Here is a 21,991-nt window from a genome sequence, read left to right on the forward strand (position 1 = left end):
AAAGTAATATGTAAGTATACTTTCATCAAATATCTAATCTAACTTTTAATCTTCATTGTCAAAACCCAGACATTCATTTCCAGAGCTAAATGAAGTCACTTGAAACCTCTTCTAAATCAGGATCTGAGTCTCATCCTACAAACTGTCCTTTGTTAACAGGGTTGGGGGGGGGGGGAAGTTTTATTTAAAAAAATAAAAAGACTTGTTTTTTTTTTTTTTAACTTTTTTATGCTGCAATGAAATAGTGCGTTTTTTAATTGTGTTCTTGATGTCGTCGTCATTAACTAATGCTGAGTTCTTGGCAATAAAACCATTAACTAGCCTGCTCCTTATATTTTTCACACACAGTGGGTGTAGAGGAAAGGGCTGGATATGATCCATTTCTTTCTGAAGACTGCACAATGGACAAAGTGGTGAAGAAAAAAATTCCAATTTTGTTCAAGTGTTTTGACAAATAGTCATACCCTGTGAGTAATGAAAAGGATGCAACTGCACTTTACTTTGGATACTCAGGAATTATATTTTGTACTCGTATATTGAACTCTCCCATCTTTTATTATTATTTGAAATTTCGTGAAAACTGTTGATATTTTGAATTGATCAATCTCTTAACTGTTGAAAGTGATAAATTTGACATATATATATATATGTGTGTGGAATAGCGGGTAGCATGTCTGGCCGCGAAACCAGGTGTCCCGGGTTCGATTCCTGGTCGGGGCAAGTTACCTGGTTGAGATTTTTTCCGGGGTTTTCCCTCAACCCAATATGAGCAAATGCTGGGTAACTTTCGGTGCTGGACACCAGACTCATTTCACTGGCATTATCACCTTCATCTCATTCAGATGCTAAATAACCAAGATGTTGATAAAGCGTCGTAAAATAACCTACTAAAATAATATATATTAAACATGTCAGATGGGTATTGTAAAGATTAGCGAAATTCCAAATTTTTAAAGCAAAATTCGGGAAACCAGCATTTTAGACATTTTAAATTTATAGTGCTGTTTATTAAATTAAATAAGTTTATTTATTTTTTTTTAAATTAATATCCTACTAACAAAAAAAAAATGAAATTTATGAAACTTAATGGTGAGTTTCATAAAAAAATGATATTTTCAAATTTACCTCAGTTTGATTGTTTATATTTCTCTGAAGATTTGTCATCTAGTAACAGTGAGAAATTATTTTTACAACATTATAAAAAAGCTTGACAGTCCAGTTTTGAATTGGCACAATGTTATAATTCTGATCTCATTAAAACAGTGGGGCATCTGTTCCTGCTGTTTGATCATTTGTGGTTCATTGTGAGCTTAAGAGGGATTATTCCATGTGGGCACAAGCCAATTGTACACATCTTTCCATCTCTTTATGAAAGTTCCTCATTATCAGAATTTTGCTTCCCTAAATATTTAGACAGCGTACTTAAAACACCGATTACTTTGAATTTTCCATTTACTACTTAGGTCACACAACAGAAATACAAAGACACATTCCGAAACAAACAGAATATCTCGATTTTTGCTTTCTTATGATGCCACTGTTGAGTATCGATTAGTGAGCAAGTGGCCATGATCGAACATGACGAATCACAAAGGTTCTCACTGCCGTCTGCGAAGAATGCGCACCACCTGGAGATGTTGCTACGGTCCATACAGTCTTCCCCATACACTCCACGCATGTCCTTGTGAATTTCACTCGGGTTTTGTCCTTTAGCTCACAAAAATCGCACAACACTTTGCTGGTCTTCACAAGTTGACGACAGTAACATGCACGCCATCTTTGTTGTGTAGTTCACGCACATGCAAAACAAATTGTGTCTGTAGTGAAAACTTCAAACTATATCTCGGTGAAATGTTAACATCCCAGCAGCAATACCAGCGCAGAAAAAAATTGTGCGTTACTGTCCGACCCACCCTCGTATTTTACATCGGGATTAAAATATCTGTTAAACGACTAGTCGTTGTTTGAACATATTTTGAAAATTCAGGAAATTAAGTTGGTCTGCCAAGTCAATTAATCTTAAGATTTTTCTTCCAAAGTGTGCGCTGAAAATAATAATAATAATAATAATAATAATAATAATAATAAACAAATTTGCGGTATTGCAGTAAAATATGAAAGTCACCTTCAAGCATTGATTATACCACCAAGATTAAGTGAAGGAAAACCTATTTTGCTCACCACCACTCCTCAGCCCCTAACCCAGCTGATAGCTACTGCCCCCTGTCCCATATGTTGAGAACTTAGAATTTCTTTTACTCTCAAGCTGTGCTAGAGAAACTCCACCTCATCCCTTCGTCTCAGGAAGGGTCCTAAGATCCACCCTGTTCCTGTAAGAAGTAAGTTCGTTCACTCCAGTGAGTCAGTGATGAGGCTCCTGCAAACGATTCGCGTGATTCTCCAAAGCAGACTAATCATGTTCCTATGATCTAGTAGACAAAACTAAATTACTCCAACTCTTATTTTAAGCAGTTTACGGCTTCTAAAATTTTTGGTTGCAACACATACTCCTTAAGCCGCCCCTGAAATTTAGTGGTTGACTTGTGTATTATTTATATCACTTATTGTTTTCAGTGTACAGTACATCACCTTTTTATTTATACAGGATGATTTTGAATTAATACGACAAACTTCAATTTTTGATGGTCACATAAGAGGTACAACAAACAAAATTCATGTATCCTGGTTACATCTCTGATCTTTAAGGCTTGAAGTATTGTGTGATTAGATAATTTAGGAGTGCATTGTGTACTATGGAGTAGGTTGATATATAAATTGATTTTGACAATATGAAGGTATTAAAAAATGGATTTACGATGATTATGAGAATTGATTTATTTATAGTAATGAACAAGCAACTAGGTAAGCAATTGAAAACTATAAAATCAGTAATACACAGGCAATGAAATAATGTTGGACTGTATGTTCGGTTTATTCACTTTCGGATTTATGTGTAAAAGGTGTGGCAATTTAATTCACAGAATGGAGCTGCAGAAATATTTGCTTATCTATGCTTTAACTGCTTCCATCACCTTCCAAGTACTTTTCTCCTGCAGCATTACACTTGGTTAGTTGGTGTTGCTTTTGTTGAAAACATTTCTGGAGTTTATTTTTAGAATATACTTCAATTCTCTTGTCGCATGATGCTGAATGTGAGAAATTCTGCAAATCTCTGTCCTTTCAAGACAGTTTTTAGTTTAGAAAAGAGCCAGATATCACAAAGACTAAGTCAGGTAAATAGAATGGATGACTTAGTTTTGTAAAACTTCATTTTCAGAAAGTTGTGAACACTGAACACATAATGATTGGAGTATGATGAAGGATCCACTTGTCAGTCCACGATTCAGGTTTCTTCCTCCAAACAGTTTCCCCTTCATTCCTGAATAACACTGTAGGTTAACTGTTTGTCCCTTTGCGTTGAATTCTTCTGATCAAGAACACACACAAACATGCTTTGGCATTTTTTTTCTGAGTCATACTGGAAACAACATGTTTCGTCACCACTAATAACCCTGTCAAACAACTTTTCATTTGCCAAAAGATAAGTTGTAACTTTAAGGCATTGTTGTATGTCTTCATCTGTCAAGATTCAAGGCACCATTTTTACAGGAATTTGTTACATTCCCAGTTCCTCTGTTAAAATATGTGTTGCTGTTCCTCTGTTGATAATTTTTTCTTCAGTCTTTAATTGCACACTTACTCATATGGACAGAATCAAAATCCTCACTTCGTTCACATTCTCATCTGCTCTTTGGTTTTTGGCTGCTCACTTCTATTGTCGTCATTCATATTTTCTCGCCCCACCTTGAATCTTTTATGTTACTCAAAAACATTTGATTTTTTTTTTCGAAGTAGGCCTATTGTTACTATACTCACTATTAACAACGCTTGACATTTTCACTAGCATTTTTGCCGATCTTCATACAAAACCTGATGGAAATTTATGTGCTGCTGTAAATTCGTATTAATCATTTTTCCATCAACACTAAAATGCAGACATATGTTAGTATGAGTACAATTACTCAGTAACGAACAGCTCTACTGGCCTGTGATTTGTACATATACTAGCAGAAACATATCCAGACATGTCTTATCTGTACATTTCTGCCCAACACGTGCTTCTGTGCAGGTTGTCTCAGATACAGATACATATAGAGCAGTTAGTAGGGTGGCCTACGCATATTATTATAGGTGAACATGTTTGATTGACATAGCTAGTATTGGGAATGATGACTTCTTAAAAATTTTTTGGGCCTATAAATGTGTGTTTGAAAGTGATGGCAGCATCATCTGTCGTAATGAACACCACTATGCCAACGACAATCCATTTCTTGAGTTGGATAATTTATTAGAGGATGTTGACTCTCCTTATTAGCCTTTCTCACATGCTTAGGAACAGGAAATTCTGTAGAAAAGAATCTTTTCATCAGAGAAGTATTGCTATTGCAGTAAGCACCAGTTGTTAAATGTAACTCTTTCTAGTGTTGATGTATTATTTCATTCAATAGTTTTTGCTGATACATGCGTTCTACCGAAAATGTAAGTTACTCCCCGTCTTTATTGAACCTTGTGCATATAGCTTCACAAACTTTTCTTTGTACACCCTCCTTCCTCCCAAATTTTCTCGTGTCTCGGTTTCTTGGTTTTGAAATTTGGAAACCTTATTGAATATGTCATTTATATGGACTTTGTGAAAATATGTTTATATCCTTTATTAAATTTAGATGATTTTTTTACTTCCGAAGTTCAAAGGAATTTCAAATTTTAATTTATTGGAGGTGCTTAAGTTCGTAGTGTAAATAAATATTAGGTTGCTATGAAAACATGGACAGCAGATGAATGAAAGTACAGAAAAACGCTACAAACTTAGCACCAATCCAAGTTAACCTGACAGAATCTTAAGTGTAAAAAGTATTGTTCAATTTCATGGTCTACAATCATTTGCGAAAGTACATGTTGAAAAATATATTTCAAGATAAGCCACAAAACAGTCATAATTTGTGAATAATTAAGTTCCCAGTAATAGGCTTTACATTTTGTTCACAACTCCATTATAATTGGTATGCTTTCATAAGTAGCATCGGTTCAACTGTTAAGTAATTTTGCTTGTTGTTTAGTCAACTGTTCAACTGTCCGAAGACAGGTTTGAGCCTCATAAGTAATACCAATTTTGCTTTTTTAATAAAATATGGCCATGGGAGAGATTAAACACTATAATTTTATTGTGCTTATTGAGTTCTGTATTAGATTAGGATGATGATGATAATGATAATAACAGCAACAACAAATTGTAATAACCAGGCAACATTCAAAACATAACACTTCTATTCTTGACTCGCGCATGACGTCATTGTTCTACATGACTTATTTCCCACTCCAATAGGAGCACTTAGTTCCTGCGCACTTTGAAATGTGTGTTGCCAGACTATAGTTAAAGTTTGCAATATAATATTTAAAACTATTTGCTCCCATCCCCTTCCTTCATGCTTACTTCCCCTAGATAACTGTTAGGACAATATCTTGAACACTTTGGATATTTTTCTGTGTATTGTTCAGAATCTTGCATTATTAAAAAATGTTACCGTGCGAAATTGAAGGGAACAATTTTTTAGTTATGTAAACAATTTCATTTGAAATTGAATGATAAAGTTAGTTGGATTTCATTCTCCCAAGTAACAGGTCGTACTTATTTACTTATTACTTGACTGCCATTGGTATTATTATAATTATTATTGAACTTAATTCATACAGCCTTAATATTAACCGGGAGAAGAGGTAAAAATATTGCAGATAATTCAGTCCCTAATATTCGTTATTCTCTCTCTCTCCCTGGTTTCCATAGGTGGTGTGGCTGTACCAATGTGGTTGCCAATGCGAGAGAAAATCCAAAATGAGCTGCGTATGGAAGCAGAAAGGGGATTCGTGTGCGAGGAATGTGGGAAGGTTCTGCGCAGCCCAATCACTCTCAAGAGGCATGTTCTTGATCTGCATCGTGAGCAGACAGAACGTTTCTGGTGTAATGTTTGTCGCAAATGTTACCGTACAAAGAATAGCCTTGTTGTTCACTTGTGCAAGTACCACCAGAAAAATAAGACTCCAGCAGTAGCCCCATTATCAATGACACAGTATCAGAGTTAAGTTTCTGATAATTGGCCATGCTTGTTACCTGTAAAGTTCCTGGCACATAAAAGCCACCAAAGAAGTTCAACTTTTCTCATTGAGATTATAACATGATACTATAAGACTTTGAAGTCAGCTTCTGTAACAACTAATACCTGTATTGAACGTTTTATTAAGGTAAGACTAGTCTGTTCAGTTTTGTTTGTTGCATTGTATACACTAAAATAACATAAAGATGATTCGACTTCGTAAGGCCATAAGTAAGATAGCCACTTGCAAAGGTGAAAAATTGATCATTACATTTATAATAATGTATCATCATTATTTCAGAGGCTAGACTTAAGCAGTGTAGAATAGCTACAATTTGTCAATGCTCTTGTTATACATGTAGAAACAGATGACTTCTTTGACAGGGATTGCTTTAAGTGTTGACATCATGTCTTTGTAGGTACCGTAACTTAAATTCTATACGTGTACTAGTGATTTTTATACAAGAAAATGTAATCACATATTCCTTTTAATTATAGGTAATAATTTAATAATCTTATATTTGAAATTAAATATTATACTTGTAAATTTGAGGCAAGCAAGAGTGGAATAACTATTTATTTATTCCTTATAAAGTGATTTTTTTTACTATATACAGTACTTGCACATGCTCACATATTAAACTGTTTGTATCATTAACTGAATCAGTTCAAGAAAATTCGTGTATAGTTACAGTAATTAAAAATGAATGAAAATTGCTTTGCTTCATGTTGAAATGGAGGTGTTTAATAACTATAAGGATAAGACTGTTCTCAAAAGTAACGATCTATTCAAATGAGGTATGTGAAAGCAATTCATACTTGCTGAACACTCATACTAATACAAGAGAATGTTCATGTTACTCAGCAATGAAAGTGTTCATATATAGTATACTTCTTGAATAATTAATTTTGTGCTGATCTTGTAGGTTCATTTACAAGCAAATGTATGATCCATAGAATTTGAAAACTAAATACATTTAATTTAGATAACTTTATTAGTGAAAGTTTGTATCAGGTGAGCACAACACGCTCAGTTGAGAATTTAGGATCTAACCAGGATATGTGTTAAATTGTGTGCAAACATAACCCCAAACCATAATGTTCAACAGTGTCACTCCACTACTTCTGTGCCATTGGCCTTGTTCTCATTTAGATATAAATATTTACAATTGATATTGACTAGCTCGTCAAGTTTTAAACTGATGCTAAAATTATTGAATGAAAATGTGTTGTTATATCATTAGCATTTTTCCTTCCGTCATTGTGAACTTCATAAAGATGGTGAAATATGAACTTTATTGGCCTTAAATTTGTTAGCATGTTTTTTTCGTCCATCTTGATAGTATTAATTCGAAAAGAAGACACATTTGCTTTAAAGAAAAATATATATTTACAGTATTACCACTACTTAGAATTCGGAGTTATTCCAAAACATGAATAATGGTAATTCAAAGTCACTAAATGAAGTGTTACACAGTTTTAGATACTAACGATTTATTGCATATAAATAAAGGAAATTATGTCAGGGAAAAATTTTACAATATATTCTAATACGTGTAGCTACTCTAAGTAACTAACAGGTGTGTGTAGGTTCCTTATTGATATACATTTTAGAAATGTTTATAGCCCAGAAAGGACGGACGTCTCATATACTTAAGGTGTGCTACACAGATATCTCAGTTTATCATATTTAATATATTCTGTGAATGACCAGGAGTAGTAGGAGAGGATGAGGACGAAGAAAGTCATAGTTGGATATGGTTTTAAAGTTGCAGGTTTTAATTACACTAATGGACTCCTTTTTAGTGCTTCAATGAAAAATTTTGGTATTAAATGTACAGAATACATGCTTAGGTGATATTATGTAGGCAATTAATAAAGATGATTATTTTTTACTATTTGTATTATTTATATTTAGATTAAAAGTATTGTTTGGTCTGTGTGTATATTTTTTTAAAAGCGTTTATAATAGACATTGTCTCGAAGCATATATAACATTCCTCTACAGATAAAATTACATGCTTAAAGATAAAGCAGTCATGAGATATGCTTAAATAAGTTTGTATTCACTGCCAGAATATGAGAGTTTTAATTCAGAACTATTATTACAAAATACAGTACTGTATTTATTTTCTATGTGTAACTTTTCTCACTTTACAACCATTACTTTCACACATCATGCAATGAAACCTCAATCCTGTTCTTCTGGAGATATTATTTTATCATATTATTATTATTATTATTATTATTATTATTATTATTATTATTATTATCATTATTATTATTATTATTATTATTATCATTATTATTATAAAATGATACTCTATTGGTATTGAGCAACATGGATCAGAAAGTTATTTGAAGGATGTAATTTTCCACATGACATTGAACAATTGATATTGAATAAGTAAAAATTTCAGAAAAAAAGTTAATGAACTTGTCAGCTGTATGATTATCTGTTTGAACAAATGCATTACCTCTGCTATGATACATTTACTTTTAAAGCTGATTAAGTTGTAGCCTATTGTTAAAAATTGTACACAGACTTCTATTTGTGCTAACTACCCAGTCCATCACCTTTATGGTGGTCCTTACACATGTAATATGTAGAATTATATGTTATTTTTTTTAGTTATATTCACCAATATGGTAGATGATACAGTGCTATAAAATATTTCATATTTATGTTTTCCAAATTGGGAACAAAGATGTTAGATTAATTAGGTATTATTTTTGCAACTTACGTGTAAAGTGTAACTTTTTTGCACTAATAGGGTGAAATTACATAAGAGTTCACACGACATAGAAGTTTCATAATTATTTTTATTTATCACCAAAACAAAAAGACACATTTTCTAGAAAAAAATTTCTCCATCTCTTAATAAAAATGTATCTTACGATGCCCGAAGAGAACAAAATCTGTAGTAGGTTATGGATTGATTTTTAATATCATTCTCTTTCTGCAGTGACAGGTGAAAAATAGAGCAGGACATGAAGTGTATGCAATAAAATAACATTTTTTTATGGTGTACAGAAAAGGCTTGCTTTTCATATGCAAAACTGTTAAAAAACTCAAACTTTTTGTTGCGGTACCAGTAGTAAATGAAGATACTTTTTACGGGAAAGAATGATAAGTTCATTTGCTTTGTAGTGAAACATGTGATTTGATAACAAGTAATATCATCTCTTATCCATACACTGTCATTTGAAAGTTAAAATTAAAAAGCTATTTTCCATGAAGATTGTGCTAACAGTTTTCACATTGCTGTAAAGAATAATGTATTAATAATAATTACCTGTATATTTACTGATTGGTACTAATTTTTTGGCACCGAAAATGGTTCAATTTGAAAAGCATATTGTTTGCTACCAATGAATTTGATTTATGATAGTGCTTTAAAAATTTGATTTTTACAAAACAGAAGTTCCCAGACTTTGCTGACTCAGTAAGCAGTGTGATGATATGTTGTCCTCTGTATTTTTCTTTAACTTTTTTTTTTCATATTGAAATAAAAATTGCATTAAAAATTGATAACTAAGTGAAATGTAAACTGTTTCTTTTTAAGGGACGAAAGTGACAACTTGTCATTTGGAAATAACTTTTCTGATCTGTGTAGTTTTCATCATTGAATATTGTGGTTTTTATTATATCACACTAGATATCATGATGAGGTTTTACTATACTTATTTCTAATCAAACAAAAATGAACTTACTCTCATGTCATTCATGTATTGTGCATTACCAGTTTAAAATTGTCTGTTGTTATCTACAGAGTTATTTTAAAGTATACGTGAAATTGTTCTGTTTTAGATGCACAAAAAAATGTGCACTTGTAATAATTTCTAGACACAAGTCTTTTTAGGTGTCTAAACTTTGTTTCGAACTTAGTTTGTTTTAAAATAACATATAATTGTTTTCTTTACCGAAATAATGATTAACCAATGTCACAAGACACTGTAGGTATCAATTTGTTGCTAAAAGCTGATTTTGGTAAGAGGATTGGTTTTATTTCCTTTGAAGAGAACATTAAATTGTGTAGAGTAGTTGGAATGTGAGAAACTAACATTGTGTCTGTACGAATTCTGATCTGGCAGTTATAGAATAGCTTTAATATTGTACAGTTTTTTTTATTTCTACTTTCTAAGTATAAAATTATATGCCTAATATTTAACATGAGTATACTGTATGTATCTTAGAGTTGCAAGTAAATTGTCTGAAGGTTTTTTTTTACTATGTATTGTTTCTTATTTCAATACATCCCAAACAGTAGTTTTATAGTATAACATTGGACATTATTTTATAGATAAGGGTGACAAATGTGAAAAGGAGTGTTAAGAAAGAGGAACTGGGCCTATTCACCTCGAAAAGGCAACAGATGAATCACTCATCACTCATTCAGTAGATAGAGTCATGATTATCTGGACTATACATGCTGTGGGCAATCTGGATAAGCAAAAATTTGGATAATACAGAGGGTGAGAGCATTATGTGGTTTTTGATTAATCTTAAAGGGACTAAGGTTGGACCCAGTAATGTAGGAAGGCATTACTCACATGTACACTTAATGGCAAAAAGAATGTGCCGACTCTTGGTCGATAGAAATGCTAAGTTCTATCCCGCGGTTCACTCGTGTAAACATAACACACTGCAAGTCACAATCTTACGAGCTATGTGTGGCCTAGTGGTAAGATTTCTGACTTTCGTGCCAGAGGTTGTGAGTTCACCTCCCGCTACAGTAAAATTATTATTTTATTATTATTATTTTTTTTTTTACTTTTTAATTAATTTACTAGTTTAAAATGTGAAATAGCATTTGTTTATAAACTTCATTACGTCTCCCTTGTAAAAATATTATTGCCCATCACCTGTTGGCTATTAATAGGCGAGACCTGGTCTGTATAAACAAAATATACACTTTTCACATCCTAAAAAAATCGGACACATATCAAACATAAATAAATGATTAAATAAACAATTTGTTAATATATTAACAAAAAAAGGCCTGTGGTGGGGACTAATATCTCGTCCACAAACCACCTGCGTCAACAACTGCCCTCATTCTGCGTGGCATGGAGTCCACAAGATTATGGAACAGGTCTAAATTCATGGCCACCTCCTCCCACGCATCTAGAACTCTGTCCCAAAATTCATCAGCTGTCCGAACAGGTGGTTGTTCTGCCCAATTAGAGTGTAGGATCCATTTGGCTGTAGCCAACAAATTTTCAATCGGATTCATATCTGGTGATTTTGGAGGCCAGTCGACCAGGTTGACATCAGGCCTCCTCGTAAACCATCTTTGAATCCGGTTGGTGGTGTGTACCAGGTGATTATCCTGCTGGAAGAAAAATGTTCCTTCTGGATATTGTTCTCGGGCAGAAGGGATCATTACATTTGCCAAAATGTGTTTGTAGATTTCTGCCATAAACCGACAGTGGATGCGTTCGAGAAGTCCTACCTCATTGTATGACATCCACCCCCAACACACGACGCTCATGCGACCCGACCTGTTAAGTCGTCCCACGAAGCGTTCATCGATCGGTGGCCAACCATACGATAAACTAGAACAGGACCATCGTTGCTATTTACCTCGTCGAAAAAAATTACATTTCTCCAATTGCAGTCCTGTCGGAGAGTAGCATACTCTAGGCTAGACTGTCCACGGCATCCTCCATTGTCAAATGTTCTCTCCTCACAGGTCGACGACACTGTATGCCACGCTCTCTATTGTCTCTCTGCCATCTTCAAGCTTAATGATGAGACAGAATGTTTTATTAATAGTCAGGAGTATTGATTGGAAGAGAGAGGGAGGTTTATTATTTATTAGGGTTTGGGCATATTCTTAGAGATGTCGCCACATAAATATAGCTTTGCAAGACATATATGATGACAAATTTGCAATTAAAAAAAAAGTGTGGGAGATTCGTACCTTGAGCTACTACTATTAACTCGTTCAATAGACCAATGCCATAATGACTTACACTACTCAGACTGTTAATATCGTTTTGGCATAATACGTGGTTTTCCTGTTCATATTCGCTTCAGTTGATTTGGTATTTATCAATTTTACTATTATTTCACTCTTCAGAGGCTCTGATGTATCTAAAATCAACCCTCCATTCCATTTCATAACATATTTTAGACTCTTAAACTAAATACAGCAAATTTAAATGGTTTAATTATGTGTTACCTGATGAACTATGGCTTTGACGAGACGAGCATGCGCAATGTTATGTCTCTGGAACTTAGAAATTGTCAGCAGCTCATTCTTTTTGCCATTAATTGTACATAATAAACGAGTATTTATTCATATTACAGTACAGTATGTAATTGATTTAAAAAAGAAAAAAACTTTGTTATTGTTCGGTGCTATATATACGTAGGCCTACACTACCGTAATAATAAAAAAAAAGCAATCTGGATAACATGAAAGGCCAGATAATCAGGACTATACTGTAATTATTTGGCTCAACATGATGAAAGATAATACTCGAATGATTAATGTCAATAAACTGAAGTGCATTTTGTCACAAGAAAATTATTCTTTACTTTGTACCATTCCAGTAAAAAGTACTGAATTTTCTGGATTTGTTGCTGCATTAATTAATGAATTAAACATAGGACTGATATTTTTAACTGTACCCATAATATGAAAGTCCATTCAGATTGGAGGTTGTGTGTACAGCCAAGAAATGTCTCACGAAATCCTTATAGAGAAATACCACTGTTGTGACTGAATCACAATATTAACACTAAACTAAACACCATAGTGCTACAACAATACAAAGGGTTGAGGCTGACAGTCTCTGTGGATATCCAGAGTACCGCAATCGTTTGAGCTGGCAAATGCCGACAAATCCGCCATTGTTAGTCCAGCGCGCGCTATGCAGTATACAGTTGTATAGGGAAAGAATGTAATGTAAGTGCGAAAAAATGCAGTGCTGCTGTGTTCAGAACTGTTCACAAAGAACTGAAAAAAGCGCACATTTGTTTTCTCTGTGACAAGGTGAAAGAAATAAGGAAAAAGGAAAGAAGTGACTATAAATATAAAAGGGAACGATCCACTACCTAAGCGAGCATACATTGTGAGATTAATGAATGACTGTATTTTTATATTCATTTTTTCAAAATTTGGGCCCCAACATGTTTTTATAATACTAATCTAAAATTTAAGTTGTTTCAGCAATGATATTTCCACATAAAACAAATGAAAATCATGTACCAATTAGGATCAGAGTCAAATTTTTACCGTCTTCCCCTTTCAAACCAAGCATTTCTGAATTTAATCCTATTTGCTATTTGTAAGAATTACATAATATATTTGTGAAGTTCTGAATTCATTCTTGAGACAAGATTGTATTGTTTGGCTCGATTGGAAAATACAAAGACTGTAGAAACTAGAAACCCTATTAAGGTTAGACTGACGTGAAATTTCAATTTTCTAAACTATTCTAGGTAGATCTATGAAATGTTGTACTTTTAATTTGTAATTTTAAATTGTGTAAATTTAGGTTTTCAAAAATTGCTACTATTTTGGCCAGAATTTTTGTCTACATACGTGTCAGACCTTCAGAAACGAAACTTAGGCCTACTATACAATTTTCCTCTTTATTTTACTAAAAAAAAAATAATTAAAAATATTTAATGCACTAAAAGTGTAAAAACAGAAAAAATTCAACTCGAGCGTAAAAAAAATACCTCTTCTGGCTGATATGCATATATATAATCAGGCAGTACATCTCACTTGATGATATGTGTCAGAGGAAGGACAATTGTTTGTAAGCATCTGAAGTCCAATTAGTGGAATATGTAACTAATCGGCGAAATATGCATTGGAGGGGGAAAGAAACTTGCCACCCTACCCCATTATCTCCTGGCCTAGTTGTCTCATGAGTGATGCCTTATTGGTGGTACTTATGATGTTCAAACCTGTCTTCGGACAGTTGACTAAACAACAACAACAAAAAACGAGTGTTAGGTATAATAGTGATAGTAAGCTTTGTTAAGAACATATTCAAAAACCTCTACAAAAAATCATGCATGTAGTACAGAATCTGTAGAAAGAGTAGCATTTTTAGCAATGCAAAATTTACAGAAAATTAAAGTGGAGAAAATTGACTTCAAAAGTTTGGGATAATAATAATGAACCAGGTCTCTGTCTTTTTTATTTTCTAGGCATTTTGATACATATAGAACTAGCATATTATATACACAACTTATCCTTATATACACTACCACGCAGTGCACACCTAACCTACACTAGTAAATGAGCCGTTCACAGCAGAAGTGGTGTAAGTTAATTTTGACTTACACCACTTTTGCTCTGAATGGCTCAAATAAATACAAAATACAATCTCTCTGTTCTTCGTATATACATTTACAGGCAAAATATATATTCCTGTCATTTAAATTTGTATAATAACGACCGATCATTAGCCTAGTTTATATGAGCCGTTCAGAGCAAAAGTGGTGTCTAAGTCAAAATTGACTTACACCACTTCTGCTATGAACGGCTTAAATAAAGATGACTAAACAATTATGTAATCTTATGAAAACACTATAATAGATAAATATTTACAAATCATTATGGACTGTAGACACTATTATAACACTAACAATAAAACTGTTAGAAACTTGCAAATATTTCCTGTGTCATAAACAAAAACCAAGCATGGAAAACACGTTGTTATGGCTACTAGCAACAAGTGGAATTTTCCTTTAGACAAGAGTTGTGCTCTCCTTTGTAACTGAATATCTTTTAAAGGAAAGCAGCCTTTGAAGTAGGTCTAACACCTGTTGGATTCTATGAAGAAACATTTCGAGAAGTCGAGAAGCTACACTGGCTCAATTGGAACTCTAATACAATACATAATGTATGAAATATAGCGTCGCAGAATTCAGAGTGGAGGTCGTGGACGGAGAATTTAAATTAACAGTCAGAGCCCACAGCCTTTTAAAAATGTGACCCTAAACAGCTAATAGACCGGTCGTATGGTCATGAAAATTGGCAGAGGTCATCTTTAGATCATAAAGATAAAAACAAAGAAACTATTTTTTTTATCAAAAATAACATTATCTCTCATTAGTGTATCCTTGGGGACATTATACTGAAATTAGGCTACTAACTTCCATATTTTTAAAGCTAAACTCACAAAATGTTTATCACTAGTATATCTGGTTGATAATAACACATGTACAAAATTTCGTCTCTATGATAAGGGATTTGCATTTTATTAATAACTTAATTATATAGTGTACTGCTTAATGCAAAAAGTCCCTTGCGTCACAATTTACGTTATTTTTCATTGATATTCACTTATAAGATTCTTTATATAGATTGGAACAAACATTACTATTGGAATTTTCTGTACAGCGAATGGGTAAATTACAAGGAATTTTTATGACTTAATTTTATTTTTTATAATAAAAATTCTAGTAATTCACTTATTAATTTTACAGGAAAACCTTATAGTAGGCTTTGATTCCATGTATGTAAGGAGCCATATAAGTGAAAATCACTTAAGCATGATGTCAATTGTAGTGCAAGCGACTTTTTATATAAAGCAGTTCAATATTTTAATAAAATGCAGACCACGTATCATAGGCGGATGTAATTTTGTACACTTGTCACTATTAAGCAGATATACCAGTGATCAAAATTTGGTGAATCTAGCTTCGTAAGTATGGTAGTTATTGATTTCACTGTTGTGAACTCTTAAAACTAATGAACTTCGAGAAATTTCAGTATAGTGTCCCCTTATATGCGGAAACCGAAGAGTTTGCACGAGGAAAGCAGTTGGAAATATTCAGATTTATTGCTTTTTTATTTGCAACATTGTTGTTTTCATTTGTTACTTGTAATTTATTAAGTTCATGTTGCTGTAATACCTATAATTGTGATGTTTATGAAGGAGTATATTGAACACTTAAATGTATATTTATGCTGTAATAATTATTAAATGAAGTTTTTACACATTAGTATGTTGCCTGACAGTAATGTTCTATAATGTAAGAAGATCCTTTAGACGTTTTTGCCCTTCAAATTAAAAATATCTGAGTTTTACTTTAAATATTCCTATCCCTTGTATGTTGAAAAGGACTAACAATGGCGGCCGACTCGGTGATTGCGCTACTCTGGTATATGCACGGACTCTGGGGGCTGAGATGAGCACTGCCATCTAGTAGTCACTATGTAACTACCATATAAGGATGTTGTGTGAACGTTGCTTCTAGTCTGCACAGGTGTTATAAATCAGCTTTTCTTTGACCAGAGTTGTTCCCCTATTATAATTCCCCTATTTTCTGATCAAAGAACAGTATCAGGATCCATATGCAACACCATATTCACCTTGCTGGCTGCATCAACCGACAACTCGTTTTTTGGGGTTTGAACGGCCTGATATCATTATACAGAAACTACTGCACAGTGTGCGAGTTACGATTTGGTGCACCATGTCCGGTCATAGAATCTTGGGCACTTATTTTGTCGCAGAGATCTCATGCGGTATTTGCGCCATTTTTGTTGTACCAGAAACTTACTCCTCTAACAACAATGGATGCAGCAAGATGAAACTACAGCCCACATCGCAGGGGAGTCACTTGCCCTCTGTAACAATACTTTGGAGATTGCCTAATTTCTCGTGAAACTCCATTCCTGTACCCTTCCTGCTCTCTGGATCTCATGGCCCCAGATGCCTACATATGAGACATGTTGAAAGAATCAGTTTTCAAGACATGACTAGAGACCGGATTTTTATGTATTATCAAGGTGTGAAATATGTACATATTTATGTAAGAAAAATAAGCTGAATATGTACCAAAATATGTAAAATCATGAAAATATTTAATATCAATATGTGCTCTAGTTCGTATTGTTAAGCCTAGATATTTGTAGTCGGATATAATTTTTAATTTTCTGTTCATGACGATTTCTACTGTTTCTGGTGCTCTTCTGCCGTTTCTGAGTATCATCATTTCTGTCTTGTCCACATTTATATCAAATTTGTTTTTATTACGCCATTTTACCATGATGTTTATTGTTTCTTGTAACTTTGTAAGGTCTTTAGACCCTACTGCTATGTCGTCAGCTTATGTGTATGAAATTATTTCCTTCTTGATTTTTACAATACAAAGTAGGTGTATGAGAAAGGTTGCCTTTTGTTCATTCATATTTACAGTGGGCTGTAAGGGGTGAGTGCCTCTTTTACTTCCTGGAACTAAGATATTATGTTTCGTCGCGAAATATATCCTTTCTCGGGTAGGTAAAAGGGCTTTTTAAATCTGTGTATTTCAAATGCAAACTTCCCCAGCAGAAGTTTTCTTTTTCCTTTTAAACAAGTAAAAATGAATAAAAACCCCTAAATATGTAGATTTATGTAATACCAAGCCATAATATGTAATGTGGGGTAAATATGTAAAAATATGTAGTATCAAATTTTAATATATTAATGGTAATTACAAGATTCGCAAAGATTTGTTATTTATATACGGTTAGGTTGAAAGGAATATAATATGTAATTACATAAAAATCCAGTCCCTACAGATGACCCACCTATATATCCCCGAATTACGCGAGAAGATAACGTCATTTTTTGTGTTCTTACAGCAACCTTTGTTCATCAACATGTTCAGTAATAATCTTCAGAAACATTATGAATAATGTGTGGTCTGTGATGGTACACATTTCGAACACATACAATACCAACGCAATTACATAACATTTGACGTGTATAGTTTCAAAAGTCGACATCTGCCATTTTTATGAAAAATGAGTTACAATCATTTCTTATATCTTTGGGTTGAATTGCATTGGAAAAACATTTTTGCATCCTCCAAAACTTGATATTTCTAACATGAATCAAGCTTTAAACTATGGAGTTATTTCCAAAACCCGACTTATTTGTTAAGGTATTGTTCCAAAACTCACCATATGCTGTTTATTCCAAAGTCCGACATTTACACTTACATTGTGTGAACTATGAAGGCCAGTAACACACCAAAAGCCGACATCTTTCCTCAGGACAAAGAAAGTGTGTGATGTCTTTGTGCCACTAGTATTTGCTTTTAGAATATCCTAATTCTTCAGTGCGTGGAACTTACTGGGAAAATCGACAATTGAACATTAACAGAACAAGAATATGCTTTATTATCTTGGTACATCAGAGCTGTGTTGACTTTAACAACGTGTTGATGTGTTGTGTGAGCCTTTTATAGAAGTAAAATTTTCATAAAATCGCACGTACAAATTTCGCCTTAAGAGCCAGACCATGAAAGAAGGAGAGTTTGTGATACTGTAATGTTTGTCTTTACATTGATTGTTCGATGTTTGTATTTGATAAATAATTTTTTTTTATTGGTTATTAGTATCCTAACGATAGGATTTAAAGTAAAGCCCAAAAAGACAAAGTATATGATTATGTCTCGTGACGAGAATATTGTACGAAATGGAAATATAAAAATTGGAAATTTATCCTTTGAAGAGGTGGAAAAATTCAAATACCTGGGAGCAACAATAACAAATATAAATGATACTCGGGAGGAAATTAAACACAGAATAAATATGGGAAATTCCTTTTATTATTCAGTTGAGGAGCTTTTATCATCCAGTCTGCTGTCAAAAAATCTGAAAGTTAGAATTAATAAAACAGTTATATTACCGGTTGTTCTTTATGGTTGTGAAACTTGGACTCTCACTTTGAGAGAGGAACATAGGTTAAGGGTGTTTGAGAATAAGGTGCTTAGGAAAATATTTGAGGCCAAGAGGGATGAAGTTACAGGAGAATGGAGAAGGTTACACAATGCAGAACTGCATGGATTGTATTCTTCACCTGACATAATTAGGAGCATTAAATCCAGATGTTTGAGATGGGCAGGGCATGTAGTATGTATGAGCGAATCCAGAAATGCATATAGAGTGTTAGTTGGGAGGCTGGAGGGGAAAAAGACCTTTGGGGAGACCGAGATGTAGATGGAAAGATAATAGTAAAATGGATTTGAGGAGGTGGGATATGATGATAGAGACTGGATTAATCTTGCTCAGGATAGGGACCAATGGCGGGCTTATGTGAGGGCGGCAATGAACCTCTGGGTTTCTTAAAAGCCAGTAAGTGTTAGTAGCCTACCCTGCGAGAAGCTCTCCCAGAACTCCAACCTGTAACAACAAAACAGGAATATTCCATTGCAGTTTCCTAACTCAACATGATATCAACAAAGTTTTTTTTACAGCATCCCTAAGAAGTTGGTTCAAGATGCATCCATTCTGAATACACAGCAGCTGATTATTCTAAAACACATTTTTGTTAACAGAACAATGAGACATCCAGGGATGGGAGCAGGTCGTGTTCTGCCAGTTTATCAATAAACTTTCTTAGAAATCTTGCAAGTGTAAAAGGATTTGGTGGAACTTCTATGTAAGCGACATTTAGAAACTGAACTTCCATCAGTAAAAAACGAAAAGGGGATATACATAGCAAGAAATATGAAATGAAAAGATATGCTATGAAAGACTTCATTGAACAATTAGAAAAAATAAATGAGCACAACAGATAGAATTTTTGTTAGAATTGAGAAGGAGACAAAGAAGCTGGACACCATTATTAAACCTGAAGATTACTGCAATATCTTCAACAACAATGGCACTGTAAGCAAGTTAGGTATGGACTGTTCAGTTTATGGCTGGAAAACGAATATACCAAATGTTTTCAAACCACCAAGTGGCTGACATTTCAAACTAGAATTCTGTAAAAGAATCAAGACAAAGAAATAAAGAGATGTAGTTGTGATAAGTGGTGAACAAAACTATAGAAGTATATTGTAAATTTATACAAATGAAATGCTCTGCAATGGAAAATCACACTTGCCCATAAAGACATGCATAATCGAAAAGGAAGAACTAAGTAATGTTAACAAATCACTTGAAAAAAATGTTTAAGATAACTGGAAACCTTGGAAGATTACAAGAATACAACAAACCGTATTTATGACGAAGAGGAGGATGAAGGAGATGACTATCTGTGGATCACAGTAAGAAAACAATTTGAGAATTTAAAATTTACACTTAAAGAAGATTCAACAATACAACATTCTGATGATATACTTAAATGAGTATTGCTTACTACATTCCATGGAGTCATAAAAATTAATAGCTATTTAGTATTAAATATGGATTATTTATGAAAAATAATGTTATTAGAATTTCCAAAATCCGACATTAATTTTATTGCTAGTTTCAAAACTCAATATATATTTTATTATTAGTTCCAAAATCCGACATGTACAATTCCAAACCACAATATGTCCAAATTTAATAATCTAGTAATACTTACGAAAACACATATTTTTAGTTCAAACATGTAATTTTATACTTGAATTTAATATTAAAGGCAATTATAAAAATCTCCTTCATATCTCATCACTGAAAATACGACAACTAGTTTTTTGGCTTTTACTCTAAACCACTTAGAAAGCAAATATCGGGTTTTGGAACTATACACCTCATTTTAGTGTCGTTTGTTTTGCTGCATATTGTACTATATGTGCCACCCATCACATAGTCAATAGTGTACCAAAAAAGTCAGTGAAAATAACTGTTTATTGTTGTTTTTAGTAATTGGATTTCAAAAGGCTGTAATTGATTATTATCGATAAGCTGTAAATGCTACTGAAGTAAATTAAATGATGTAATTTCTCCATTCCTCGTATTTCATTTTTAGTACATGGAAAATATTTGTATTTTTTTTTATACAAATATTTTACCTGAACCATAAGTACAATATGGCGTTGCTACGAAAATTGTCTGTAAATTTATTGGTTGGAAACATATTTTATATTGACTGTAACACCATTATACAGTATAATATCATGTATATTGATGGTAACATTCATGCCATTCAACCAGTCTGGATTGTGGCCTTTGTAATACGTTTTTTCCCCATAAATACCTTTTATCTTCTGTCTTTAATGAATCTTTGAAATTCTCTCTTCGAAAATATGTTGTACTTTTTGTATTCATAACCATTCAATTTTCATTTCAATAATACAATGACATTGGTATATTTACTAATATTCACATTTTTATTTAGTTAAATAATTGTGGTTCGAAGCATCGAATAGCTACTCCATAAAGTAAGAGGCTTACATAAGAAATATGCCTCCGAAAACTCTGCCTAAACCACTTTTTCTGTAATAGCAAGTTAGATTTTTTTTTACACCAGCTTCCAAACTTTAAGTAATTTATTTTCCGTAAATATCTTTGACTTTTTGTCACATTACCCATTTTTCATGAGAGTCTTCTGTTATTTTTCATGAGCTTCACTTTCAGTAATGTGTTCTATATTAATGATGGGAAGTAGATCATTCTTTGGAGAATGACAACTAGAAAGTCACTATAATATGACAGTTGTACACAAATTATTTGATTTTTCTTTACTGAAATAACTATAAAATCTGCAACATGTGCAAAAACTCTGTATGTATTTTGGTGGACAGTCTTCACATCTCGTGTGTAAAATACATTTCGCAGTTTGTTACATAAATAGCAATTATGCTACATTTTATTTAAAATGTGTAATCAGATTTCTTGTAGAAAAATTAGAGTTATCATATTTTCTCTTAGCTCACGCCCTCGAACAAGCCATGCATTCCATTTTGAAAAGTAAAAAATAAAACAAACACAAATTACAAAAATAAAACTTTCAACAAATATAGTCACGACAAATTAAAAACCATTAAACACAACCACAGTTCAGTTAACAATAAGTAAATCAATTTTACCCTGGAACAGGACGCATTTGAAACCCATGTTATGTGCATGCACTGCACACATCAGTTGTGCTTAATCGGTCAT

General features: G+C 33.2%; 1 protein-coding gene across 10 annotated transcripts in view; it reads left to right on the forward strand.

Annotated features, from left to right (window-relative positions):
* The window catches only part of br (broad-complex core protein), a 263,269-nt gene that overhangs the window by 121,399 nt on the left and 119,879 nt on the right, over positions 1 to 21,991 (forward strand). The window contains exon 6 of one of the 10 annotated variants that reach the window (XM_069843012.1): positions 5,843 to 10,383. The exons of the other annotated variants lie outside the window; for them this stretch is intronic. Within the exon in view, the coding sequence (XP_069699113.1) occupies positions 5,843 to 6,138 (296 nt within the window). The 3' untranslated portion in view covers positions 6,139 to 10,383. Of the gene's footprint in view, positions 1 to 5,842; positions 10,384 to 21,991 lie in introns of those variants that run through there. 10 annotated transcript variants of the gene reach the window in all.

This window comes from Periplaneta americana, chromosome 13, assembly GCF_040183065.1.
Source record: "Periplaneta americana isolate PAMFEO1 chromosome 13, P.americana_PAMFEO1_priV1, whole genome shotgun sequence".
NCBI lineage: Eukaryota > Metazoa > Arthropoda > Insecta > Blattodea > Blattidae > Periplaneta > Periplaneta americana.